This window comes from Manihot esculenta, chromosome 12 (genome assembly GCF_001659605.2).
Source record: "Manihot esculenta cultivar AM560-2 chromosome 12, M.esculenta_v8, whole genome shotgun sequence".
Taxonomy (NCBI): Eukaryota; Viridiplantae; Streptophyta; class Magnoliopsida; order Malpighiales; family Euphorbiaceae; genus Manihot; species Manihot esculenta.
This window is the reverse complement of record NC_035172.2, coordinates 33,023,567-33,045,545: the sequence shown is the minus strand read 5'-3', so window position 1 is coordinate 33,045,545 and position 21,979 is coordinate 33,023,567. Positions and strand designations below refer to the sequence as shown.

Here is a 21,979-nt window from a genome sequence, read left to right as displayed (position 1 = left end):
GTAATATAAATTTATCATTGATGATAATTTAAAATAAATTTAAACAATATTTATTGTTTGCTTCAATAAGAGATATGTACTTGTCGATGATTTGGGAACCATACCAATCAGTTTGGAATGATTTGTTGGATTATTGTTTAAATGGGATGCGTGTATGGAGATCAGTTGTACTAATAATATGTTTTCACACCATTAAATGGCACCGACCTAACCATTGTCTCCGTCAATTTGGTCGGGATCAATCAATTTCATTGCTCCCACAACAAGATTATTTTTTGTATTGTATTGACTTGCGTGGCCAAATAAATAATAATTGGTCATGTCGACATTCACATTATATTAATGTTTGGAATGATCCATATATTCACATTGCTAATAGTAGCTCATTGCAATAATTATTGAGACCATGTTCCAAATATATACAATGGTTTGTGCAACATACAAGACGTTGGATCTCCCCGGAAGGTGCACAACTTGAAGTCATGGTATATATATTTCCTCCATAACTATTATATTGAAAAATATGTACATTTATATATTGTATTTTTTTGTAATGATTTACCCTTATTGCAGGCGAATGGACTGCAAGATGTATATAATTTGTCAAAATCCTCTTCCCAAACATGTTTTTTAATTCGACAAAGAGTTTTCCATATGTTAGGTGCATTAACTGAAGAAAGTCAAGCATTGACTGCTCATTTATTTTAGTCAACTCCTTCACCTACACAAATATCTCGTATTAATCCTACTATGGAACAACAGTCAGCTCCTCCATCTACACAAATATCTCGTATTAATTCTCCTATAGAAAAAGCAAAGAAGGAGGAGATGTACTATGTCTGAAAGACATATTCCCTCTAGAGAAGATGTTCTGCAAATCCCTTCACCTATATATGGCTAACATTTTCATCTTTCAATGCCAACGTCATCAACTTCCACGCTATTAGAAGAGTGAAATTTGAATACTTTATTTGAATTTCAATTTAATTTTTCTCATGAAAAGCAACATTATACCTAGGGGTGAGCATTCGGTCGGTTCGGTTCAAAATCGAACTGAACCGAATAAACCAAAAACCGAATTTTTAGTATTTATGAAAACCGAACCGAATCGATTTTGGTCAGAAACCGAATCGAACCGAACCGGTCTGATTCGGTTCGATTCGGTTCGGTTTAATCGGTTTCGATTTTTAATACTTTTTTTATTTTTTACACTTTATTTTTAATATTTTAAAATTTAATTAAAATATTTTAATCTTAATATGATTTAATTTCTCTATATTATTGAAAAAACATATTATTATCACTAATCGGTTCGGTTTGGTTTTTTCGGTTTTTTTTCTGATTAAAACCGAACCGAAATAACCGAAATAACCAAAATTTTTAAAATTAAAAACCGAACCGAATTGAAATGTATAAAAAACCGAACTAAAATTTTAAATCGGTTCGATGGCACCATTATCAAGTGTATATCATTTTTCAGATGCAACACCGCATCAATATATCATTCCACCTTTTAATGCATCTATTTCAACATATCATGATATACAAAATGCATCTTATGGTAGACATTTTTTTTCGTGATTTTTATCAATCTATGATATTTCAATCGTTTTCTTTTATGCAGCAAGTTTATGTGAATATTAATAGAAATGTGGAGTTAGAAGGCAAAGCAGAAACTCTTTTAGAAAGACAACATCGTGATATTTGAAGAAATCCACAACGTATAAGAAGTCTTCTACGTTGTAGTATAGGAGGACATTTAAGGGGACATAAGTTACTTTGAAATATTATATTATATAATTTTTAGATTGCTCTTTTCATAAAGACAGTGAATTAACTTAATTTACTCTCTATAATTTAATGATAATAGTCATAAATTATTAAAATAATAAATTATTATGATTTTTTAACAGTATATTATTAAAATATTAAATAATATTTATTTTAAAAATTATTTATAATAAAATAATATAAAATAAAAATAATTTAAAATTAATATTTCTTTAACTACCAAATAAATAAGTAATAATTATTTTTTTAATTTTATTGCAGATTAACACCTAATACATAACACATAAACAAGTAAATAAATAGCATTTTTATTTATAGTTAATATTACTCCGAAAAATACCAATTAAAATGACATTTTTTGAGGTAGCTTTTAAATTTTAACTGCAAATAGCATTTTTTGTTACACTTAATTGAATAGCATTTTCAAAAGTAAAAATGTCCATTTCAATAGCATTTTTAATGGCAACAATTTACACTAAAAAGGCTATTTAAATTGATATTTTCTCAAACTAACATTATTTTAATAAATTATTTTAAATTGTATTAATTTTAATTATTTTTAAAATTTTAGATTGACGTTTTCTCACACCAACATTATTTCAATAAATTATTCTAAATTGCATTATTTTTTAAATTTATATTATTTAAATAATAAATCCTAATTGAGTCTAGAGAAAAGGACAAAAATCTTTTAAATCCGTGACTCTTTCTACATAAGTTTTTTTTTTTCATATATAATTTTAAATGGTTATTGTAAATTTCTTTTTTTTTTTTAGTTTTCAATAATGACACAATATTCAATTTCCTTGTATTGGAAATTTAATCTACCCATTAAAAAATTATAAATTTAATGAATACATTTTAAAAAGTTAAAAGGGTTTGTCATAACTTAAATATATCTGATGCTGCTTCAACTCTTGCTCTGAAAAATTCAACCCAAACAATAGAAGAAAATTAATCAAATTTTATATTATATCCTGTAGAAAAGCTTAAGTATATTATATTCTCTTATTCTATCTATCATACTTAGGCCAGAAATTTTAGAATATATATATTTTTTAATGTCATTATGCATATCTAATTTAATTTCTATTAGTAAATATTATTTATTTATTTAAGAGAGATTTACATTTTAATCTTTGAATATTACTATTATTAACAAGTTAGTCTCTATATTTTTAAAAACCTATTAAAACGCCTTTAATTTTTCTTTTTATCAACGAAATAGTCTTTTTGTCATTTTTTCCGTTAAAAATAGATAAAGGACGAGAGAAAAAATTTTTAAAATTCAATTTTGCCCTTAAATAAAATTTTTTATTTAGTTCTTGAATATTGCTATTATTAACAAGTCAGTCCCTAGAAATAGTACTTTCTCATCCTTAAAAAATAAAAAAGAAGAAGAAGATGATAATAATGAAGGAGAAGAAAAAAAAAACAGAAGAAGAAATAAAAAAAAATGATGAAAAAAAAAGAATAAGAAGAAAAATTTTCTCATCCTTAAAAAAGAAGAACAAAAAGAAGAATCGAAGAAGAACTAAAAAAGAAAAAGAAAAAGAAAAATCAAAGAAGAAGAAGAATCTAAGAAGAAGAATAAGAGGAGGAAGAATCAACGAAAAAGGACGAAGAATTAATGAAGAAGGAGGAAGAGGAGAAATAGAATGGAGTAATTTGGTCTTTTGCTATATTTTTAACGGTAGAAATATATAAAAATATTATTTGATTGACGGAGAGAAAAGATACGGGCGTTTTAATAAATTTTTAAAAATAAAGAGACTGATATATTAATAATAATAATATCCGAGAATTAAATTATAAATCTCGTTTTATTTAATAATAAAAATATATACTAATATTTACTAGCCAAAGAAAAAGTAAGGTATTATTATGCAACTGTGTCGTATCCTCTAACTCGGTCATTAGTTTCAGATGCTGTCTGCAGCCATCCAAATCCAAATGAAACAATTAATAATAAATATATAAATAAGATTACATAACTAAACTAAAAATTAAAACTAATAATAATAAAAAAAAAACGGCAACGTATTCATATCTAATTGGAAGTTGACTTAGTAGTGCCGGTCACTCTTTGAAATTTATCTTTGACTAATTACAAATTTAAAACCCTAAATTCTTGAATTTTTAATTTTTTTCTCAACTTGTTTCTAAATTTCCATCTTCAAGCTATCCATGTGTGACCTCTCACCTACTTTATGTATAATGAAACTTATCACCATTTTTTATTTCTTCAAGTTGGCTTCATAAATATCAAAATTTTAGTAAAAAAATTCATAGATTGATTTAATAATGCATTTACTTAATATGATGTCAAGAGTTCGTGATCATACAGCTAGCTACATTATCGTTTTATGAAAATTAAATAAAAAAAATTATTATTTAATCTCTGTAATATAAATAATTTCATTAATTAATATTTTAATTTTAAAAAATATATTAAAAAAATTATAATAAAGAACTAATTAGATTTCATCAATAATTTTAACTAATATTATTTAGTTGAAACGATATAAGAAAAAATATAAGTTAGAAACTGAAAAGTCTTATTGAAATTTTTCAAAAATTGAAAAATGAGTTCCAAATAGTTAAAAGAAAATTATTTATAATAGAATAAAAACTCTAATATGAAAAATTATAAAAATATCATAAAAATAATTAAAATGCAAAATTAACTCTTTAAATAGTAAAATTTTTGTTTCGAATTTAGTGACAGGCTTGTAGCTTTCGACACACTTTTAAAAATCGTGCATTTTAAAATTTTTTTTTTGAAAAGTTATCGTAGATTTTTATCGGACGTCGGCAATAAAAGTTAAGTTTGATTTAAATTTATCGTAAAATCCAAAATTAATTATTCTGTATAGCTAACTAATAAATTTTATCATATTATTTTTATAATAGTAAAATATTTAATGCCTAAAATTAATACATGATTAATTAGTAAAATTTTTTAATATCTCATAAACATGAGATATTACGTTTTAATGAGTTTTTTAAATTAATGGATCAATTATTGAGTTTTATTCAATACGAGGGGCTAAATAATTATTTTTTTAATTAAATATGTCTTATTAAATTTTAAATAATATATAGAGGAAATGGTCCAAAAAATCATGAATTTTTATTGAAGTATAAAATTTTCATTATTGAATATTGAAGTCCAAGCAAGCATGGAAGGCATCTTTCAAGTTAGTGAGGTTGAAGATGCTGCAAAGGCCAAAGCTTGAGTACTGAGTCAAGTCGACAAATTGGAAAAATTTATAGAATTTTAAGCTTACATAGCCGCTAGAAAATTAAATACCAGACTAGACTTGGAAATAAATCGTATATGTTTAATTTCTTAACTTGAACCAACGACCAAATCAAAAGATAAAGAAGAGTAATTTGACTGATTTAATAGTTATTTATTAGACACAAATATTTAATTTAAGATTTATTTAAATAAATAATTAGAATAAATAAAACACATAAAATAAATATATAAAAAAATTTTATAAAAAATAAAAAATTATTTTTGAGTGGAAAAAAAATAAATTATTATAATTAAATTATAATTATTTTTATTTTTTTATTGATTGAATATATTTCATAATGATTCATTATTAATATTTATAAATATATCTTTTAATGTAAATTATCGATTAATCATTCAATCATCAATTTTGTTTTAAAATCGACTTTGAATTATATTTATTAAAAAAAACTCAACTTTCGCTATGATTATAATATATAAACTTATAAAAAAAAAGAATATTATTAAATTAATATAATAATTTAATATATGATTTGTTATTAAAATTTAATTTTTCTAAAAACATAATATTTTAATTCATTACTCATAAAAATAATAATTTAATTTAATTTTCTTAACTTTAAATATTCAAACTTATTATCCATAAAAACAATGCTTGATTTATATTTTAAAATTAAATGATCTAACTTATTAAATTTATATTTTTAGATTTAAATTTTTTTTTTAAAATTTAAATAGTCAGTGAACCAATTAAATAATTCAACATTACTCATAAAATATTTTTTTTTAAAATTTAAAAATATTTTTTTAAAATTTAAATACAATAATTTCAATTATATAAATAGATTAACAATTAAGTGAAAAATAAATTAAAAAAATAATTACTTCTTAATAATAGAAATAGTGTATAAAATTAAACTGAATAATGAATGAATAACTTTGAAAAAATTTATTGATTGAGTATTGAAGATAAAATATTAAAAATGAGAATGATAAAATAATAAAGAATAAATTACATTTTAATCCTGAATTATATTATAATTAATCGATCAGTTCATATATTTTTAAAATTACACTTAAATTTTTTAATTCCATTAATTTCTTTATTAATTCAAAAATAAATGATTGGTTAAATTTAATAAAAAATAATTTTCTTTCCATCATACCCTTATTATACCTTATAATATATTTAAAGAAAATTTTTATATTTGAAAACTTTTCTTTCTTTCTCTTATCTGAAAGATAGTTACACGTAGAGAAATTTCTATTTTAAACAGTTACGGGGCATTTTTGTAATGTGAAAAAAGTTAAGAAAGGTTCTAAAATTATTTTAAAAAAATTTAGAAGGATTGAATGTGTATTAGAAAATTTGAAATTTTTATTTTTAAATTATATATTTTTATTACTTATAATAGTAGTAAAAATATTATAATTATATAAAAAGTTTGAATGAATAAAAGTATTAATATTTTAGTGGTCATTGTGACTGTAAAAATAAAAAAAATTAAAAATGATAGAAAATTTAAAAAAATTATTAATTTTACCATCCCAAATTAATATATTTTAATATATAAAATGTGAAGTAAAGAAATTTAAGTGTTCGATTTTAAAAGTACAAGGATTAATTTATTAATTATAGTATAATTTAAAAATTAATTTTTTAAATATATAACAATGGAATGATAATTTTTTATATTTTTAAAAAAATTACCAATATACTCGCAAATAATTTAAATATTTTCAGAAGCCCGTGATCACCTCCTTTCCCTTCTATTAGCACTGTCCTACATGCATCGAGTCTTCGTTTAAAAAAAAAAAAAAAAAAAAAAAAAAACTGACGCGAAAGATCTTTTGTGTTTTGGTCAATATTTTATAGTGTACTTGTAAATAAAAAAAGGGAAGAGGTTGACAAGAAAATAAGAAAATATTTAGGAGCTTGAAATTGAGATACTAAATTATAAAGTTGCCAATGTTGATTTAAATTAATTATTATTATTATTAGAACATAAATTCAAGTCAAGATTATTATGAGACTATTTCTTCACATGACATCAGCCATCCTTTCTTCTTTTTTGTCCTTCAGATACTGTGAAGATTCAAAAATTAATATTTTAATTAACATATGAATTTTTAAAATAACATAAAAATAATAAATTATTTTAAAACTAAAAAAATGAATTTTTTCGGGGGCATGGAGCAAACTAAGTCAATAATTTCCAACTCTATAAATTATTTCCGAGTCAAAGGAAAGACATGTAAACTAGAAAGCTAGGCACTTAATTAATTATAGTAAGGAAACAAAGAGAAAGAGAAAAATATGTAGCTTTATGTGAAAAGTAAGTTTTTTTTTTTTTTTTGCCTCATCATGAACACAATTAATTGATTTATTAGGTATTAATTTAATTGAAATATTTTCATTTAAAAAAAAGTAATTGGATAAAATAATTTCATTTCTTATCAGCGGGTTAGCCAAATATACATATTATTATTATTATTGTTAAATGTGAATTTCACCCTCATGTATATTAGGATGATTTATTTTGCTTATTTTTATTTTTTTAATCTAACTTAGTTTAAGAATTTTCAGTGAAAAAATAATTCATTTTGAAAAAAAATAATTTAAAAATTTTTTTTACAAAATCATATATAAATTTATTTTTTATAACTTAAAATAGAAATATTTTTTTCTATTCCAAATAAAATATTTGATAAAAAATAATTGAATCGAACTTGTAAAATATTTAATAAAGAGATACTGCCTAAAAGAGATTCCCACATTGTCCTCCCTCTCTTGAACTGGTAGGAGATCTCGTTGAGCTCTTGACTATTGTGATGACCCATAGAATGTCTGGTATTCGAACCTCAAAAGTGACTGCATTTTGCTCTTTCCAGACTCCAAGCCAGTATTAGGAAACATTATACTATATAGAAGGTTTACCTGATACCACAAAATTAATAAAATTGAGATATTTATATAAAAATAGTTTTTTTTTTATAAAAATATTACTAATAAATTATCATAATTTTAGGATTTATTTATTTATTAATTATTTCATATAAAATTGTCAACCTATCATAACGATGACATTATATAATTTTGAGTAATGGAGCAGAAATCTCTTCACGCGTCTGATCTCGGATTTGGAGTCGCGATGCAATTATTAATTCAGACCATGCAGATGCAGGTTGGATAAAAACATATAATATTATATAATACAATACATTTAATCAAGTAGTAGAATGAATATTTTTATATATGTAATGCAATTAATGTCATTTCATATTTTTTGTTAGATAACAAATAAAAATATAAAATATTGAGAATTTTATTTTAATATTTGATTGATTTATAGTGGGAATAATAAGAAAATGATATAGGTGAGGATGAGTCGGAGGTGATTAATGGTAGTGGATAATGGCAGTGGTGGTGGATCCTGCAATACCAATTATTCAAATGCCACCTTAGTTGGATCATGCAATAAACAATTAAGGTTTAATCCAAGAACTCGAATGATAAACTCATCCGATTTGAGAACAAAGCATGTGGATACCTATACATAGCCCATGTGATAAAGAAGAAAAGGTCTCCAAACACACCAAAACCAAAATCTACGTTTATCTTCTCTATCCTTTATTTTCCTTCATTTTCTTTTTACTTTCAGGTCATGTACCGTCTTTAATTTCCAGCTTCTATTTTCTCTTCAAGTCCAGTCCTTTAATTTCCAGACCTTTATTTCATGTGTTCTTCATCTTTAACGCAAATTCAATCCATTTTCTATTCTCAAACACTTTAAATTCTCTTGTTCTTCTTCCATTTCAACCCATATTCTCATATTCATCACAAAAAAGATTATTCACCTATGTAACTACTAAGGAGCCCAAATGTCTACCTATGCAAAGATTCCCAACTTCTCAAAGTTGAGCTAGATATAATACCAATATGAATATCCGATCTCAATGACAAGAATTCCCTAAAAGAAACATCAATGTATGCTCATCAGCCGAGTATCTTCTCCCTCTCTCAAAGCAAGTATTTGAGAGAGGAGAGTGGGCATGAGGAAGATTTGTTTTTAAAATCGGAAACCCTTCCCCACATAGGGACGGCAGGTTTATACAATTTTAATAACTGAAGGCAGTATTCATATGATATGATCATGGGTATATATCACTTGCATATTTGATGCTCTCTGCCCCCACCCCCCTCTTCCATTATGTGGAACAAGATATTGAATTTGGTATCAGAACAAGAATCACAGATTGTATCTACATACAAAAGATGCATAAGATGAATGAAAGAACAAATTAAATAAAGACCTTACTTGTCTCTGATTCCCTTCACAGAGTAACAAGTATAAGACTGATAATTTACAGGTTTTGGGTTGTTAGCATGCAGCCTTTGAGCGTATACAAAAGTCAATAGGAATCATACCCATTATCCCGTTAGTATTTGATAACATGGTGGCGCAGCCACAGATCATACATGACCATGTGAAATGCATCATATTTGATTGGAGGTGAATTCCACTGGAAGTGCTTCTGGACCTGATATAATATGTCAGAGAAATTTTCATCAGTAATGTGAGCTGCTGGTGTGGAATTTGGAGTTGCCAAGTCCAAGACAACTAGCTACATGACAAAAATATACGAGCTTGACAAAATGGGCAAAGTTTTGAATTTTGATGATTTGATCTCTACCTCAACCAAATTTTTATGCAAAGTAACAAACTCTTCATCAGATATATTCTTGAGGACTTGCTTGAGCTGGTATACATCTTGTTCCTTAAGTATGACCGAAAATTTTCGCCAATCAAGAATGTCATTGAATGGCAGGTCATAGTAGTTGGATAATATTACTGCAAAAGAAGCAACAACATGCAGTAAAAAAAATTATTATTACACATTTTAAGATAAAACCAAAGTCAAAAAGACCAGTAGCATGCAATTCGTTTGAAAATTTAGAATACCAACAGATCAATGACTATCAAGCTTCTAGCCTCAAGGCCTGCAATCTTGTCATTCCCCCAAAAGATTGTGCCAATATACACAATTGTTAAACTAGTACTACGGCAATAACCAGGGCACCAGACTCTTGTTTTATGTCCAGAAACATACGTATAACAGATGTATGTGTATAAAAGGGGCGCCTCTTCATGCTAACTAAAGAGGTAATCAAAATATCATGTACATTTTTTTTTTTTTGAAAAAAAAAGGAGTCATCCTCAGTTGCTGTATAATTAAAAAGTTGAAAGAGAATGAGCTTTCACAGAACACTTCGCAAGGAGGTGAAAAAGCCAGAACCTCTATCACTATTAAGGGTCAAGCACCCTGCTCCTAACCTCCTCTGAAATATCTAGTGTGTATGAGTAAGCACTGAGAAAAGAAAAGGAAAATGAAAAACTAATCTTACTAAATGTCCTCTGTCCCCCTCCTGAAAACGGATTGGGGAATCATGGGAACCATAGCTCATAGATTTTAAACATTAATCTGAGTATATGAGAAGTGAAAAAAAAATGCATATGAACACCATTCTGAATATCTTCAAGAAATAACAATGGATTGCAAACACTTACCAGGTACACATCCATAGTGGATTGAATCAGCTATGCGAGCACTATTGACCTGAGAACCACCAGGGCATATGCAGAATTTAGTCCTGTAAAATCTCTTTTGATATACTAGATGTCCTGTAGCCCTACTTATTCTGTTATTTGAAATATCAAGCTCTGTATCATTTTCCCAAATGCGTGCCAAAATTACTCTTATTTTGGAGTTTCTATGACCTGCCCAGAAACCAAGTGCTGTCCTGCAAAAGATGCTTCTTGTTGAGCAAACAACTCGAGAAAATACTGATTTTTTTTCAAAACATTAATATCCTTTCAGATATGCATCATACATCAATTGACAGCAGCTAAACAGGTAAAAACTCGATCAAAGGGATACACTATACCATTTTCCAGAAATGACCATAGACACAACAGCGTCAATGCTAATACCAATTGTGTTGAAGATTCTAGAGATTACATTCATCATTAAAAGGTGGTGAAACAGCAGTTAATCCAATTTCCTTTTGGTAGCAATGCTGCTTTAACAAACTTTTGGCCATATTTTCCCAGCCACACTAAGCAAAGAGATTGAAGGCTGATAATAAAATAAGGAGTGGAGTAAGGAACTTGAAAGAACTATTGAATGGTTCCAGGTTTGTAACACAACCAGAGTAAACTGAGCTCTTAAATTGCAACGAACATCTGATTTAGATAACATTAAATTGCACATATTACAAAACATATTTGAGTTGGTAACATAATCAGGATGCAACTGAACAGAAACTGTAACGGTGACCTGCTTGCTTACGGATTTGCGGCGCAGATCCGTCCCACATCGGGAGCTGATAAGGAATTGAAATTGAATATAATAGCTAGCACAGAACTACTAAATAACTTGGGTTAACCATTTTGGGCCAAGTGGAAAGTGGGCCCAAAAGTTATTTGGGCCAGTTCGGGCTCGGCTGTTTCAATTGGTATCAGATCCACCCTGGGTCAGACAAATTGTGCGGAGCTAGTGGGCCTGCGAGGAAAGGGCTACCTGTGAGAGACGAGGTGGAGCAGCCCGAGACACTAGCGAACCACAATACCCAAGGGTTCGGTCTGGTTAGCAATTGTAATCGTGTAACGGTGACCTGCTTGCTTACGGATTTGCGGCACAAATCCGTCCCACATCGGGAGATGATAAGGAATTGAAATTGAATATAATAGCTAGCACAGAACTACAAAATAACTTGGATTAACCATTTTGGGCCAAGTGGAAAGTGGGCCCAAAAGTTATTTGGGCCAGTTCGGGCCCGGCTGTTTCAGAAACTCTATCCTGAATGTTCACAAGTTCATATTTCATTATGTCACCTGTTTTCTACATCATTCCCTCCAGCTGGAAGGGCAAATGGCTGCAGTACTTGAGGAAGAGCAACATCTTTGTGAGGAATGAATCCTACATCATAACTTGGGGAGCACACAACTCGTATTGCATTCTTTACAAGAAGCGGAACTCCTTCAGTTGCCCTTACACCAACATCATGACAAGTGACAAAGAAGTGATCTGCACCCAATGTTCTGTTCCAATAGGGATACTTGGCTATTAAGCTCTCCACATAATTCTGAACTATTATGGTCATATTCTCATAAGAGGTGCCCTGTATATCAAATAAAAAAGAGAAGCATCATACACTATTACAGAAAGGAACCCAGCTCTAGGTCAGGTAGGAACTTAATTCATTAAAGCAACCTTCATTGCTATTCATGAATGAATTTATAATTTAATCAATTATCTAATGCCCATTTTGATTTGAGCAGGTAGCAAGATATTCATAAATTGACACAAAAGTTAAATAACATGGACAATGTGCAGCAAAAAAATATAACGTCATCAGCAAAAGATTGCCTCACATTGAATAATAGCTATTGCAGATGCTTATTTGCCAAAACATGGATGATTAAACCAGACAGGCATAATTGATGAAACTGTCAACAAAAACAATCACAGGGCAAGCAATAATTGCTGCATTGTGAATTTCCAAGGCATTTTACCTTCAAATCAAAGGATTTCCCCTTAAACCCTAATCAAATCCTCAGACACTTATAAAAATATCATCCATATTAAACAATCAGCAATTTGAACGAATAGAATTATATTGTTTGAGCATAGGCATGCTTAAATAAAACCCTTTTTATATTTATAAGAACTTATAAAATGTCAGTTACACATGAGATAAAACATTCTAAATATTCAAGAATTTTGCATACACTTTTCATCACACAAGGAGAAAAGCGCAACAATAGCCAACACAATGAAGCTTGAGATGACCATGTTCAGGTTATTACGGTCCATACTCGAAAGGATGAAAAGTTTTTACCTTTTTATTATTTAAAGAAGAAGAAGAGGAAGAAGATAAGATGCCTCTGCATTCTGCTAGTAAGACAGCTTTACATGCCTAGAAAAACTACTGTATTTCAGTTTAACAACTCTAGGAAAGATTTCTATGTAACCCATCATTGATTAAGTTAACTTTTAATTCATAGGTATGAAAAACCTGATTGGCTTTGACATCTAACCAAGCACATTACATACATTGTCTTGTAACTAATCTCAATCGACCACAAACTACCCATTCCAGTGAGGAAAAGCTAATAAACGAAAAATTAGCCAAGCCAACGCCTCATGTATGGTGATAACTTTTAGCTAGAAACACTTACCTTGCCTCGCATCTTGTGGCAGGAGATGGGGATAAAGAAGAGGTGAGCCTGATTTGGATCCTCAGTCCGGAAGCGACTTTCTCTGATATTCTGGAAAAAATAACCCTCACTAGCATACTTGCCAGTCAATTTCCTAGGTGTTTGATAAAAGGTGTTGGGATCCCCATCGGGATAGATATAAACCTTGAAGTTCCTCTCCATTGCCTCATAATTCAATTTGAAAATCTGAGGCTGGTGGTACAGATCCGGAATCTCATTGTCAAATGAGTTCCCTTTCTCTTCCGTCACTCTTTCCGTCCCTCTCTGTAGCTGCTTTAAAACGGAACTGGAGACGATAGGAGAAAAGGAGGAGGACGATGAAGAGGAGGATTGGAGAGAATTGATGGAAAGGTAAGTGAAGGAGATTAATGTTAGGATTGCGAGAGTGAGGAGGGAAGATTTTAGAGAACACATGTATTTTGATGCTTGTTGTTGAAGCTTTCCGGCTGTCATCGCCCGGGATATGATGGTAAGGGGTTGAGTGTCCAGAGGTAATCGAGGTGGCGGTGGCGGTGGCGGTGGCGGTGGAGGGTAATATTAATCCCATAATATTAAGTTCCTTGATTAAACTAACACGAGTAATAAAAGAATTTAACTTCACAAAAATATATAAATATTTTAATTGTGTTTCTTAAAAAAGTACTAAATAATTAATTTTGATAGAATATATGGACTTGATAGTAATTTTACTTAATAGTGTATGAATCCCTTTAGTTTTATTTTTCTACAAACCAATAATATTTAATTTTTATTATTTATTCAATAATAAATAAATATGATATATATATTTTTTAAATAGAAATGGAGATGGTGAGAATATAATTTAAGATTTTTTATATTTATTTTGATACCCTTATCGTAAATAAATATGTGAATGTAAATAAATATGATATATATAATAATAAAATTACATATTATTTTAAATAATAAGATAAATAACCTTATATAATGTCAATTTTTTTCTAAAATAATAAAATTTTAAATATAAATTCGAAAAAACAAATAAAACAATTATAATATGTACTACTAATTATTAAAGCTGATTTGTGAAGGGCATTAGCTGGATCATTTCCAGGCCAGTTGAGCTCTCAAGTAAAGAATCAACCTCCAGCACTGGGCGGCCATCACCTCTATTCCAGACCATGATAAGACCTTGACGAAAAGCACTGTGGAGTGTGGACCCTTGGACATGGCAGATTGAATCATGTCATGTCCAATCATTTTTACAAAATTTAATTTTTCCATTACAGTATTATTTATCATGTCCAATATTAATTATAGAACGAATTTTTTTTGAAATTAACCAATTTGGAATGGAATAGTAATGAGGTCAAATCATTTCATCCTTATGAATTGACTGATAAAGTTCCAAAAATGAATTTTTGAAAGGAAAACTTAGACAAATTAAACATCAGTCTTGTCAAATTAATTTATAGATCCTTAAGAATTTCATAGATCCTTTTCTTTTTTCGGAAGTAAAGCTTGCATTAAAATAGAGTTCTCAGACCCAATTACAAAATGAAATAACCAAACAGACACAACCCAATACAACTATGGCCCATGAAAGAAGCAAGCCAGCTTAGATTACTCATTTTAGGTATGTGGCCCAGAAAAGCCTAGCACTCAAAAGAACGAAGGCAGGAAGCAAAGCATGACCATAGGAGGCAGCTCAAAACCACCACTACACCAACAAAGGAGGCTGAGAAAGATCGACATCTTATTCACACCTTTTCAGACTCTCTGAGTTCCACGATTTGACCATTAGCCCTTTTTGCTGAAGGCAAACAAGAAAGAAAAAGTTGGATTCTAGGTTCCTTGAAACCAAAAAGCACAAGCCTAAGAAAGCAGGTTAAAAAAGCAAAAATAAGGAAGATCCCGATTATTAATGGTGAAATTCAACAAATCGGCTCTACTTTACAAAATCAACTGCATGCATCCAAAGAGACCTGCATACACTGAACCAAAAATTAATACAAGGACAAACTGAAAAATAAACAAAAGTAAATATGAAAATAATCCCTCTCAAATAATTTTGGATATGCAACCACAAAATATAAAACACCTACATACACTCACCCACCCAAATGAGGGAAGGAGATATCCGTTACTTCAGATAGAAGAAACGACCTTGTGATAGATAGTTGTTTGCTTAATGTAGAAAGACGTTTGTTGGTGAAAGTACAGAAAATCAAATTGTATGTAATAGATAGCACGAAATTACTAAATAATTTGATTAATCATTTTGAATCAAACAAAAAATGAGTCCAAAAGTTATTTGAGTCAGATTGTTCTGAATTATTTCAATTGGTATCAAAATCAAATGAGTTAGAAAAATTGTGCAGAACTAGTGGGTTTACAAGGAAAATGCTACTTATGTGAGACGAGGTGGAGCCGCCCGAGATACTAGCGAACTACAATATCCAGAAAAATTGTGTAGAACTAGTGGTCCTGCGAGAAAATAGCTACCCATGTGAGACGAGGTGGAGCCGTCCGAGATATTAGCGAACTACAATACCTAGAAAAATTGTGCAGAACTAGTGGTCCTGCAAGAAAAGAGCTACCCGTATGAAACGAGGTGGAGTCATCCGAGGTACCCATAATACCCAAAAGTTTAGTTCTGATTTAACAATTGTATCCGATTCAGTTGCGACGACAACGACGAGCCGCTCGAAATATTAGCGAACCACAATATTCAAAAAAATTGCACAGAGCTAGTTGGTCTGCGAGGAAAAGGCTATCCACAATATTCAAGGGTTCGGTTTTAGTTTAGCAATTGCATCCGATTCAGTTATGATGACAAGAACGTTACAAATTTAGCAGGAAAAAGTATGATATTCAGCTATATCGGCGATTATGAAAAATCTAAATTATATATAATAATTAGTACGAAACTATTAAATAACTTAAATTAACTAAAAGTTATTTGTTTTAGATGGTCTCCTGTTCGAATGGGTAAGAAACAAACAATTTAAACAGCAGTGGTGAGACCTTAGAAGTATTTAGTTAAAGTTGACAAAAAAACTATATCAATTTTGAGATAAAAATATTTTATTTATTTATTATAAATAAAATATAAATATATAAAATTTTATGTAGACGTCATTATCATAACAATAACAAATTAATATATAAGCTTCGTTTAAATGAGGTTTTTTTTCTATTAAACTTAGAAAGTGTTTTTGATGAATTTAATTAAATTCATATTAATATAGGCTTTGCCCTTGCACCTTGTTTTGTTGTAAAATTTGACCAAAATTTTGGGATATATAGGCAACTGTAACAAAAGGAATTTTCTTTTTCCAAAAAGTGAAGCAAAGAGAAAAGAACTCATAAGTAAAAATGGATGGAAATAGGAAGAAAAAAAAAAAAAAGAAAGATAGAGAGAGAAGAAAACTGCATGCAGAAGAAGGCAAAAAAAGAAATGATGAGAAGGGTTGGTGGAAGGTGTGGGAAGGTGTCTTGTAAATGAATCCAAAGGGCAGAAGATGCCAAAAACGGTGACGCTAAAGAAAGCATTCTTCTCGTTTTAGGGTTTTTAGTTGAGTCTCTTCCATTTTCCTGTACATGTCATCTCTATCACTACAATACAAACTCTGATTTGGGAGAGTTATGCGTTTCGTTTCATTTTGTGATGATGACATTTCTGATTAGTTATATTTGCCATTTAACCAATACCCCTCTCTCAAGATTCTTTCATTCTTACACTATCTTCACAAATTTTCTCACCAAGCCCATTGAATCAAGAAACCTCCCCTTAAATTCAAATTATCTGTTGAAACAAATTACGATATTGAACATACGCATGCTCGTGAATTGAAATATTAGAAAAAAATTCAAATTAATGTGGACTAGTTGAGTGGGCTGCCTTGATTTGTTTAGAGTTTGTGAATGTTGTGATCAAGTCACAAGTGCAATAATTAAGTTTATGATGGGAAGAGAGCATATCCAAGTAGTTGAAAGGTGGGGCCAGAGACATGAGGTAGAGTTTCTAGGTTATTGAGGATGAGAAACAGCATATATAATCTCAATATGTCATGTCGTCATGAGCTTCTCGCAGGTTATAAGTTGTAAAAACGACAGTTAATAATAACATAAGGCTCAACCAGTTTCCAAACTAAAGTTTTATCCCTACTCGACTCTTTCACGTTAATCACGCAACTCCTTCTCCACCTTCTATCAGTTTCTTGCTTCCATAACCATCCCTCTCTCTCTCTCTCTCTTAGAGTTAAGCAGACGATATCATCCGTTTATTCATTCAAAGGCTAAATATAAATATTAATTACTAAAACAGAAGAAATACAAGTACTGAACGGATAAAATCTATGTATTGTTTCAAGAAAAAGGATAAAGCTATCAAACAAATGATTGCCTAGCTTTTAAATGAGTATTTAGCTTTAGTAAACTTGAGTAAGAAAAAGCATCAACAAGACACTAAAAGATGTCTGACCCAATTAGAGAGCTTTAGTTCACTGGTATTAAAGTCTTTTGTATCTTTTTTTTTTAAAGTGAAGTCGAGAGTTTGATCTTCTTAGATGTAACATACACTCGTTCAGTGGGCTGACCTTGAATATACCAGAAAGAAAAGTCTTTTGTCTTGTAAGCTAATTGTGGTAATGGAAAAGAGGAATGTCTTGGGGTTGTGGGGGCTATACGAGGATAGAGTGGGAGTTGGCAGCCAGAGAATTAGAATTTGGCTTTGTTAACAAATGGAATGTTGAGCTAGACGTCTAGCTAGAAAGCAAAAAGGTCAAAGAAAAACATACATGGTCATGGAGACATCCCAGCAAAAGATGTAGTTACTAAAGAAAAGTTAACAAGGACATGAGAGAGTGGTCGAAGAACGCAGTACGTATATATACTATACATATGCTTCTTTTTAAGAGCAGAAAGGAGAAAAAAGCTAAAAGGAAGAAGACCAATTTTCTTTCACTTTCTCGGGAAATAAAAACTTTAGCAACATAATTGCAAGTGTACATAATAATTGATAAAGGATTTCCATGAACATTAATTAACATATATATAATCAAGGAATTAATTAAAGAAAGGCTACCTAATCTCTTCTTTTGGTTCAAGAAAGTGGGGTCTTAGCTTTTATTTCTTTTTTGACACAGAAATAGTAGTGAAAGAAAGCAATAGGAGAATAAAGATGGCAAAGGCAATCAAAGAAAGAAAAAGAAATGCTCTCTCTTTTTTCATTAGTCACAAACAGAATCACAATGAGATGCTCAGTAGTAGCAATCAGCAGGGAGAGAGGGCTCACTAACCGAGACCCTAAAAAGCTAAACAAAACATTTTTGCTATGCAAAAGAACGAACCCTAATCTTTAGATGCCACCTCTGTCTCTGACTATGTCTCTCTCTCTCTATCTTCTCTCTCTCTAAAGCATTCAAATGTTGACAGTCTTTCATTCAATACACTTTCAAACCACCACATTTTCAGACACCACCAAATCACACCACACTGCAGCTAAATATTACGAAGAGCCTAAGAACTCATGGAGAGAGAGAGAGAGAGAGAGAGAGAGAGAGAGAGAGAGAGAGGACTCAGGGTTAACGTTGCAGGCCTTGGGGAGGGGCTAAGCAGAGCAGAGAAGACGTTTCCCAGCTACTGATACTTTGGCGTTTTAGAGATTGAAATTGCTTGTTCAGTAGCTGGGAAGCCTGTGACTGAGACTCAGTTCCCTGAGATAATATCGAAAGAGATAGATATGCTAACACACACTGTGACAGTGAGAGTTCTGGACAATGACTCAACATAAAACAAATCAAGGATATGTTGGCTTTAAGTCCGGTTTAATAACAGTCCAAAATCCTTCACAGATCCCAAAGACATTGAGAAGATTGAGAGAATCAAACTCTTCAAGAAAAAAAAAAGAAGCTATCTCCATCTCCCAATATCATCCAAATCATGTATATACAATCCATATCTTCTTTGATTCAGAGAGAGATGTAGAGAGAGTAAGAGACAAAGCTAATATTTTTTTCTCACTGCTTTTCATTTTTCATCTGGAAATAGCTTGCTAGCTTTTTATTGCTGCCATAAACAGTAATAATTCTGCATCTTTATGGTAGTATGCAAATTAAACATAAATAATGTTCGACAAAAAAAAAAAAAACTTAATTAATGATAATGGACTGTATAGAATCTTCATCAGCATCAACAATAGCAACAACAAGAGCTAAAGCTATTTTAATTGTTCAGCATCTTACTAAAACAAAATACAAAAACAAAAAATTACTTTCTCCTTTTCTCCAACTTTTACAAGTTGATCTGCAACCAACAAAAGCAATTAAGAAGAAGAAACATATAACTAAAATGGGTTTTAGATAATATTTTCATTTGTCTATAATTTTTTTCCCTTGTCATTAAGGGTCTACCTCGTGATGATGCTTCTGGTCTAGGGCAAACCATTATATTGATGCAAATCACCCCACGCTTGAACCCCATTCCAGTTCCCAGCTGCTGTGTTATCGTTGCAATTGCTGTTACTATGGGCTGGAGTTGGAGTCACTTGCCCGACAGAATTCCCAAAGAACCACTCTGTTGCTGTATCACCACCACCCCCATTTCCACCTTCTCTACTTGAATTACCAACACCACTTATTTCGGGTTTTGAAATTTCAAGGTTTTGAAACAAAATGGGTTGAGGCTTCTGTGCTTGGCTTTCGATAGGAACTGAAGAAACAACGCTATCTTTCTGATCTTCTCCCCCAAAAAGCATAGCTAATCTCTGCTGCTGTAGCTTCCAGTGCAAATCTTGGTTTATAGAGCTCAAAGACTCAATTGAAGATGCAAGACTAGTGTGAACATTCATCGAACCACCACCCACATCCTGATGAATTGCACCGCTAAACCCAGTTGCAACTGAAGGAAGTGGATAATTGAATCCCATCAGTGAACCAGCTGAACTCCCAGATGGATCAAGGCTGAAGCAAGGACTGGTAACACTAGCAGCAGCTGCAGAGGTGGCAGAAATATCCCCAAATGCAGAGAACTGATTATAAAGGCCACTTGGTGAAGGGTTTAGCCTAGGAAATGATAACCCACCTAGATTAAAATCCATGGCTGGAGAAAGACCATGAAAGAACTTAAATCCACCGATCTCTGAGGACCCACTAGAATCCTTGGAGTCACCAGAAAGCCTCGAAGATGATTTCATCTTCTTGTTTTTCCTGCAGCCACCGCCGATGGGAACGTTGCGTAGAGCTCCTCCTTTAGTCCAGTACCTTCTACAAGTCTTGCAAAAATGCCTGGGCTGTGTTAGACTATAATTGTTGTAGTAGCAAAATTTTGTGTTGGGTGAGTCGCATCTTGGACACTTCAACGCTTGCTCTTGTGGCCTTGATGCTGCAGTTTTCCGGTTACCGGAGCTTTGGTTCTCTTCTTTGGCCGCTTGCTTTCCCTGAAGAGTACTCGAAGACATCATCGAGAGATAGAGAGAGAGAGAATGGGTTAGGGGTTGTTCAGTTTCTTTTTGCAGAGGCAAAGATACTCAATTGAATGATTTCATGCATGGGGTAGAGAGATGTGGAAGTGGATCTTGATGGGGTCCTGTGATATTCATCAAGAGAGGGTTTGGGGCAATGGAAATATATATATATATATATATATATATATATATATATAAGCAGCTGGGTTTAGAGGTTAGATCTGGTGGAATAAATAAGGCTACAGGAGAAAGAGGGAATTAGAAAGCTAGCCTAGCTGATCTCACAAGGTCGGTATACATATTATATAATTATATAATTAAATTTGAGAGGAGTCATGAAATGAAAAAAAAAAAAAAAAAAAAGATACACTGTAACTGAACTGGCAGAATGGAGGGGTTCACAACAACATATTGAACTTATTAAAACAATAATGATTTTTGTTTTTTTTTTGTTTTTTTTTTTAAAAAAACTTATTAAAACAATATATTGGATAGGAATTAATGTGACAGAAGGAATACTTATGAAGTCCCGGGCTTGAAAAGGAAATTGATAATTTACTTTATTTAATTTCTTTGCTTCCTTATTCATTGACAACATTTCACACAACATACATACAACAATTTTCTATAGATCTAGATATAATTAAAAAAAACTAAAATTAGCGGTAAAATAAAAAAATTTATTGCTATAAATTTATAACAACAATCATTATTGCATATTATTAGTATATAATTATAGTTATAAGAATTTTGCAATATAATTATAGTCATAGGTGTTTTTTTATTAATAAATTTCGGCATTCTCTGCCTTGAGAATATCGATATATCCTTGATTTTGATTTAATGGTTTCTCTCTATTTTCACTTCTTGGGTGTATATAATGGAAAGGGTTCATTTCTTACTTGCTTGCTATGTTTTTCATGCTTTGCTCATGTTTTCTGATTTGGAAAGGTCCTGTTTTTAGCTAATGAAAGGAGCTCTGGGTCCTCAAGTCAACTAAAATTTTGCTTTGTTGTAAATAAATAAGCGGAGACAAGAGTTCAAATTTGTTTATTAAAAATTTTTAGAGTCCAAATTAAATTCGAAATTAACTTTTAAATTCAAATTTGAATATTAATGAAACAATTCGGTCCAGATAATTTTTAGACTCACTTTTCACTTGTTCCAAAATAATTAACTTAAATTATTTAGTAGTTTCGTACTAACTATTAT

At 30.5% G+C, this 21,979-nt stretch overlaps 2 protein-coding genes across 2 annotated transcripts; both read right to left on the bottom strand.

Annotated features, from left to right (window-relative positions):
• Positions 1-9,265: 9,265 nt before the first annotated feature.
• LOC110627738 (probable glycosyltransferase At5g03795) lies at positions 9,266-13,902 on the bottom strand. The gene is made up of 5 exons (XM_021774094.2): positions 13,300-13,902; positions 11,953-12,239; positions 10,627-10,859; positions 9,752-9,909; positions 9,266-9,598 (listed from the first exon to the last, which is right to left on the bottom strand). Exons 1-5 carry the CDS (start codon positions 13,789-13,791, stop codon positions 9,497-9,499), a joined length of 1,272 nt encoding a protein of 423 aa, XP_021629786.1. The 5' UTR covers positions 13,792-13,902; the 3' UTR covers positions 9,266-9,496.
• Positions 13,903-18,876: 4,974 nt separating this feature from the next.
• On the bottom strand, positions 18,877-20,959 carry LOC110628783 (dof zinc finger protein DOF5.7). The gene has a single exon (XM_021775584.2). It carries the CDS (start codon positions 20,762-20,764, stop codon positions 19,736-19,738), a length of 1,029 nt encoding a protein of 342 aa, XP_021631276.1. The 5' UTR covers positions 20,765-20,959; the 3' UTR covers positions 18,877-19,735.
• Positions 20,960-21,979: the final 1,020 nt, after the last annotated feature.